Genomic DNA, 5668 nt, shown 5'->3' on the forward strand with positions numbered 1-5668 from the left:
ATATCATATCATCGGGGCCATTTAGCCAAGCAGCGGTACCAAACTCCTTCCGATTCTTAAGCTGCGGAAGCAAAAGTTGGCAACAGACACTCTAACATGAGACCCACGCAGCGATACTTGGCACCGTCGCATTGGCTTGCACGGCTGGGGCGCTTCTGGTATCTCATCAACGAGCCTTTCGCATAACGTACGCCCACGGAATCCGGACGCCCTAACGGAAATGCAATGTACCCCAGCCAGAGACAAGAACCCCTAACGTTGACTAATTACCCTCTACCAAAACGTTCCGCAGGAACACCAAAACCGAATTCCTACACGAAATTTACAGAAGGAATCTGGCTATAAAGCGATTCTCTATCGGTCCATCCCTTCGTCAAATTGCTCGCCATCTCTCTCGAAGCCAAGGAAAGCGTTGCAACACCGCCGTCCGCCGACGCCAATGGCCGCCGCCTCACCGAAACCCGTCGAGGTCTGCGTCAAGGCCGCCACCGGCGCTCCCGATACCGTCGGCGACTGTGAGTCTCTCTCAATTTCACTCGCAATCCGTGCATTCTGTGGTTTTTGATTGACCGGGGCGAAAAAAATATATAGGTCCTTTTTGCCAGAGAGTTCTTCTAACGCTGGAGGAGAAGAAGGTGCCCTACGAGTTGAAGCTGATCAACCTCGACAACAAGCCCGATTGGTGAGCTGGTCGTTTTTCTTTTCGGTTCGAAAGAAATGGTTTTTGTGATGAGTTGTTGTTACGATTGTGAGTTTCTTGGTATGGGGTGGGGGTGTCAGGTTCTTGGCGATCAGCCCCGAGGGGAAGGTGCCAGTGTTCAAGTCCAACGATGACAAATGGGTTCCCGACTCGGATGTCATCACTCAGATCATTGAGGAGAAATATCCAAACCCTTCTCTTGTCACTCCCCCGGAATACTCCTCCCTGTAAGTCTTTATCTCCCTTTCTCTGTAATTTCCTTCATGGAGTTTACATCTATTTTGATTTTTTTTTTTTTTTTGGGGGGGGGGTTCATTTTGGTGAAGTTGATGGGATTTCGGTATTCTTGAAATCAGGGGTTAGGTAGTCTGAATTGTTGAGAGTTGTGTGGTTGTTGGATAGGATTCCCGTTCATACTATTTGGACTTTGTAATTCTGATTTCTATTCTTAACAAAGTAATTAAGAGATTGTAATGGCTCAGAGTGATCAATCCCTTATCTCTTAGTTTTCTTTTTTTTATTTTTCAAATTGACTCTCCACAATTGCATTGCAAGACTCATGTGGTTGCCTTGAAATAAATATTTACGGTCTCATTGCAATATTGCAATGATGTTGAGAAGCTATATCATTATCCTCATCCAAATAAATATTTCACCCAAGTCGTAATGATAATGATTTGCATGGCCCACCTTGCCATAGTATGTCATTATAAGTAGGTATATGTACTCAATTTTATAATCTTATATACTTGTCTTGATATTTTATGCTTGATTAAGTGATGATTGGTATTTTACTCAATAGAAGAGTACATTCATTTGATATATTTAATGTGTTAAGCTTCAATATTGTTTATGTTCAGCCAAAACTACTGAAATTATACAAATTATGATCCTAGATAACTTAAAGCACAGAAAAATGATAATAAATAACTTGTCTTGATCTTTTTTTTTTTTGAAAAAAAAATTCTTAATTTATCTCCTTTTCTGGATTTTTTTGAACCCTTTTCACTGGAACTCTGAAACTTGTAGGGAAATTGCAAAAACTGCAGAAATTGCCAAAATTGAAAATTTACCCAGCAGATCGAGACTGAAAACTGAAACTGAGTTTTAAAACCTTGGTTTGGATCTTAAATTAGCGAACCTTCTTGTTTATTTTTAGATTCAAAGGCAAATATGTTAATGCAGAAGAAAAGTCATGTTTCATTAAGCATTAACCATGGAATAACGGTCTCTATTATCATAAACTCTACCATGCATCCCCTCATCATTATTGATCTACTCCATCATACTCTAGATAATAATACACAACTTCTTCCACACAAATATGAGCATGTTCTCCACCTCCGCCCCTTAAGATGATACTTGTCTTCTCTGTTCTTTCTGTCTGGGTCTTGTTTCAAAGGTTAAGAAAAGTTCTGCAAGAACATTTGAATGCTTAGCATAATGTAAACAAGCAGTTTGTGCTCCCTTCACTGAACTATTTTAACTTAGTACTTCCTCATTGGGTTAATGGAATGAAGAAACAGGAGTCCTTTTATGGTTTGAAACAAGGAGGTAAGTCTAACTCCTCTGATATTTTCATTCATATAGGAAGAAAACTCTTTTTAAATATATTGTTCTATTTGTTTCAGAACATAAAACTTTAGTAAATATTTCCAACGCTGCAGCCTTTGAGCACTGGAAAATCAACTATCCAACCATCTAACTTCTTCTGTTTTCCACTTCAGGGGATCAAAAATATTCTCTTCTTTTGTCAAGTTCTTGAAGAGCAAGGATCCCAATGATGGGTCAGAACATGCATTGCTTGATGAATTACGTGCACTGGATGAGCATCTCAAAGCTCATGTAAAATATTAACTTTATGGCTCATTCCTTCCTTCCCTCCCTCCACCCTACCCATCTTTCTTATTCTCTCTTCAATGTAAGCCTAGCTTGAATGTTTACAGGAAATAAAAAGACATGCGGTGCATCCAGAACTTGGACCACATGTGTATAAATATTTTTTTCTAAATATTTATGGCGGTCTATTGTTGTTTCTTCAATACTGGCAAATCATAATTAAACTATGATGCTGGCAGGGCCCATACGTTAATGGCGAGAAAATCTCAGCGGTTGACTTAAACCTCGCACCCAAGTTGTTCCATCTTGAGATAGCCCTTGATCATTTTAAAGGATGGAAGATACCAGAAGATTTGACTTATCTTCATGCTTACATGAAGGTACGGACAAAGTTTTAGTGAACTTTATTTGTTCATCTTTGCTCCCTGGTTAACATCTATGTCTCCTACAATTTTTTTTTTTTTTAAATCTTGTAAATTTTCACTGCAAAGGCTTCTTTCAGGTAGTACCTTATGGTGATGAATGCTATGCATCTGTCCTTACAGGTTGTTGTGAAATCCAAGTGTTGCATTTGCAGTGTGGTCATGTCCTTTGTACTTATATTACTCTTGTCCTTATTACTGTTCAGAAATGTGTGTCATGTCTTTTTGGGATGGAGTGTGTAACCTCAATTTGAGAAGCTGCTGCTTATTGAGCTATGCTTTATTTTCGTGGCCCTTTTTATGGATCCTCTAGATCCCTTTTCTTTCTAAACTGATTTTAGGACCTCTGTGAAGAGATTTATGCTGATCATATTACTGGTGAAATAATTCTGGGAGTAATTAAATGTGGTTGGTTTTTGTGTACTTTCTTTTGGCATTTGGTCCTGTTTTCTAGATCCTGCATTATAATGGATAAATCTTTATTTAATAATTACCAACCATTACTGAATCTCTTCTCTTCTCATGCATTGTAATGAGTATCCATGTTCTCTCACTTTTCAATCCTTAATTACCACATAATGATCAAAAGACATTAAGCTCTATAATTTCTAGTGTCATCTATAGTTTTCTTAAATATTATCTGTATTGATCTTTTGAATATGGACGGTCTGAAGCATTTATTGGCAACTGGGAACCTGACTGGGAGGGTTACTCACTGACTCTGATCTTTCTAGTCTCATGAAGTTGTTAATTATTTTAAAAAAAAATGCTTTTGAAGCATTTGTTTTTCTAATGATCATCACATTCTTTTTTTGAATTTTTTAGTGTAACATGAAGGCCCTTACATCCCTACTGTCACCAGCAAGGTTTGCTGGCATAAGATGTAGGACATTGGGGTGGTTTGACAAGTAGTTGTTGTATACATCCGTTTGACATTTATGTGATGACTTATTGGCTACAAGCTGCGGTTTATAGCTGATCCAGGTTCTGTTACATATAGTCTTGTGGTCTGAGTCTTATTATTGACTGTTGCAGTGATCAAAATGGATTTCCCATACAGAATATATGTATCGACTCTTATGGACTGTTTTAATGTGATGCTAGATGTTAGTACCTTCTTGGGTAAAAGGTTAAGCAACAATCTTTCATGACTAAGTTCTTTTTGTTGTTGTGAAATTCACGGTCTCATTCAGTTGTTCAGTTTATTGGGTTCACTCTCTTGTTTGGTCTTTCTCTCAAAAGACAAGTTTGGTACTCGACTATGCTGGAAAAGTTCGTGGGACTATTTGTTATTATGCTTGATGTGCACGCAGGTGCATGCATGGTTGTCTGGGTATGCTCACATGTGTGCGGTGGTGATGGAATGATTGCTTAAACTTGCAGAAATATGCTTCTGTTGGTGATGGAATAATTTTACAATGCTGTTTTTAGTTGTTCTGATACATTTGTAATGACTCACAATATAAATAATTGCAGTAATTCTCAAACTAAAAGTGAATGTTAAAGACCAAGTCCCTTGTTTTTTTCATTAGAAATTTTCTAGTAGATAGACCAAAATGAAATATTTTGGCTATCCACTTTGGCTTGGAGGAAAAAAAAATTCCTTCAGCACAGGACTAGAGGCAAGCTGATGAGTTTGCTTAACCTATGCTTGTTAATGAGGGAATTAATAGATCATTTTCTCAAATCCTAGTCATGCTGCCGTGGTAGAGACAAATTAGTCATATATCATTAGCTATAACTGCTATTCAAGCGACTGGTACGAGAAGGGAAGGGACATGCGTATTTTAAAAAAAATGTTTTTATGAAGTTTGTGAAATTGTTATTGCTGCTTGTTCGGAGAATATTGCCTGTATTCTTTAACTTCTGCCCATATAGTTCTATTTTAATTATATGTCGCTCATGTTATTCTATGAATAATTGTTTATGGAATCTATAAATAATTGTCATCATAATTTTAGGATTCTTATGTTTTGCCAGTGAAGAAATGTGCTGAATCCTATACATAAATTACTTATCATGTTTCCTTGTGCTAACTATGTCTGATTAATTATTAATTTTATGTAAAAGACTTAATGTAGCATTCTCAATTTGTCCAGCTGCTTTTCAATCGGGAGTCCTTCGTAAAGACCAAGCCAGCGAAGGAGCATGTGATTGCCGGATGGGCGCCAAAAGTTAATGCCTAATACTTGTGTAACTATGTTACTTCAATGTTTTTTGTGCCCCCAGTGCAGTATATAGCCTTCTATTTTGCATGGTTTGAAACATTTGCCACTGATATGCTTCTTCTCCTTCATACCGTGCATCCAAATAATAATATTTGTAATGAGAATTGAGGATTATTGCTAAAGTGTTGGCTGCTTGCATGTTTTTATGCTCTGGACCACATTTATATTAAATTGCTGCTGATAGGAAGATGAGGAAGGGGATGAAGGTGGTAATTTATAGTGGTACGAGATCGGACTTGCACATTTTTGGTGAATGCTGTCTTAACTCTCCCACGTCTTCGTTTAGGTTTTGGTGTTATCTTCCTTTATTATTATTATTTTTTTTATTTTTATTTCTAAGACTGGGGAGCTGTTCTACCCCCACCCTTACCCCATCAAACAAAAACCTGTATGCGGTAGGCAAATGTTTTAGTTAGGGGAAGACCAGTTCGCTTCGCTTGCTTGGCAAATTATAGGGAGTCGTCTGAGACTCTTGTACA

At 37.7% G+C, this 5668-nt stretch overlaps 1 protein-coding gene across 1 annotated transcript; it reads left to right on the forward strand.

Annotated features, from left to right (window-relative positions):
• The first annotated feature begins 371 nt into the window (after nucleotides 1-371).
• LOC105057001 (probable glutathione S-transferase DHAR1, cytosolic) lies at nucleotides 372-5335 on the forward strand. Its single transcript, XM_073248924.1, has 6 exons — nucleotides 372-515; nucleotides 592-682; nucleotides 781-927; nucleotides 2428-2545; nucleotides 2779-2919; nucleotides 5061-5335. Exons 1-6 carry the CDS (start codon nucleotides 440-442, stop codon nucleotides 5145-5147), a joined length of 660 nt encoding a protein of 219 aa, XP_073105025.1. The 5' UTR covers nucleotides 372-439; the 3' UTR covers nucleotides 5148-5335.
• Nucleotides 5336-5668: the final 333 nt, after the last annotated feature.

This window comes from Elaeis guineensis, chromosome 14, assembly GCF_000442705.2.
Source record: "Elaeis guineensis isolate ETL-2024a chromosome 14, EG11, whole genome shotgun sequence".
Classification (NCBI taxonomy): Eukaryota; Viridiplantae; Streptophyta; class Magnoliopsida; order Arecales; family Arecaceae; genus Elaeis; species Elaeis guineensis.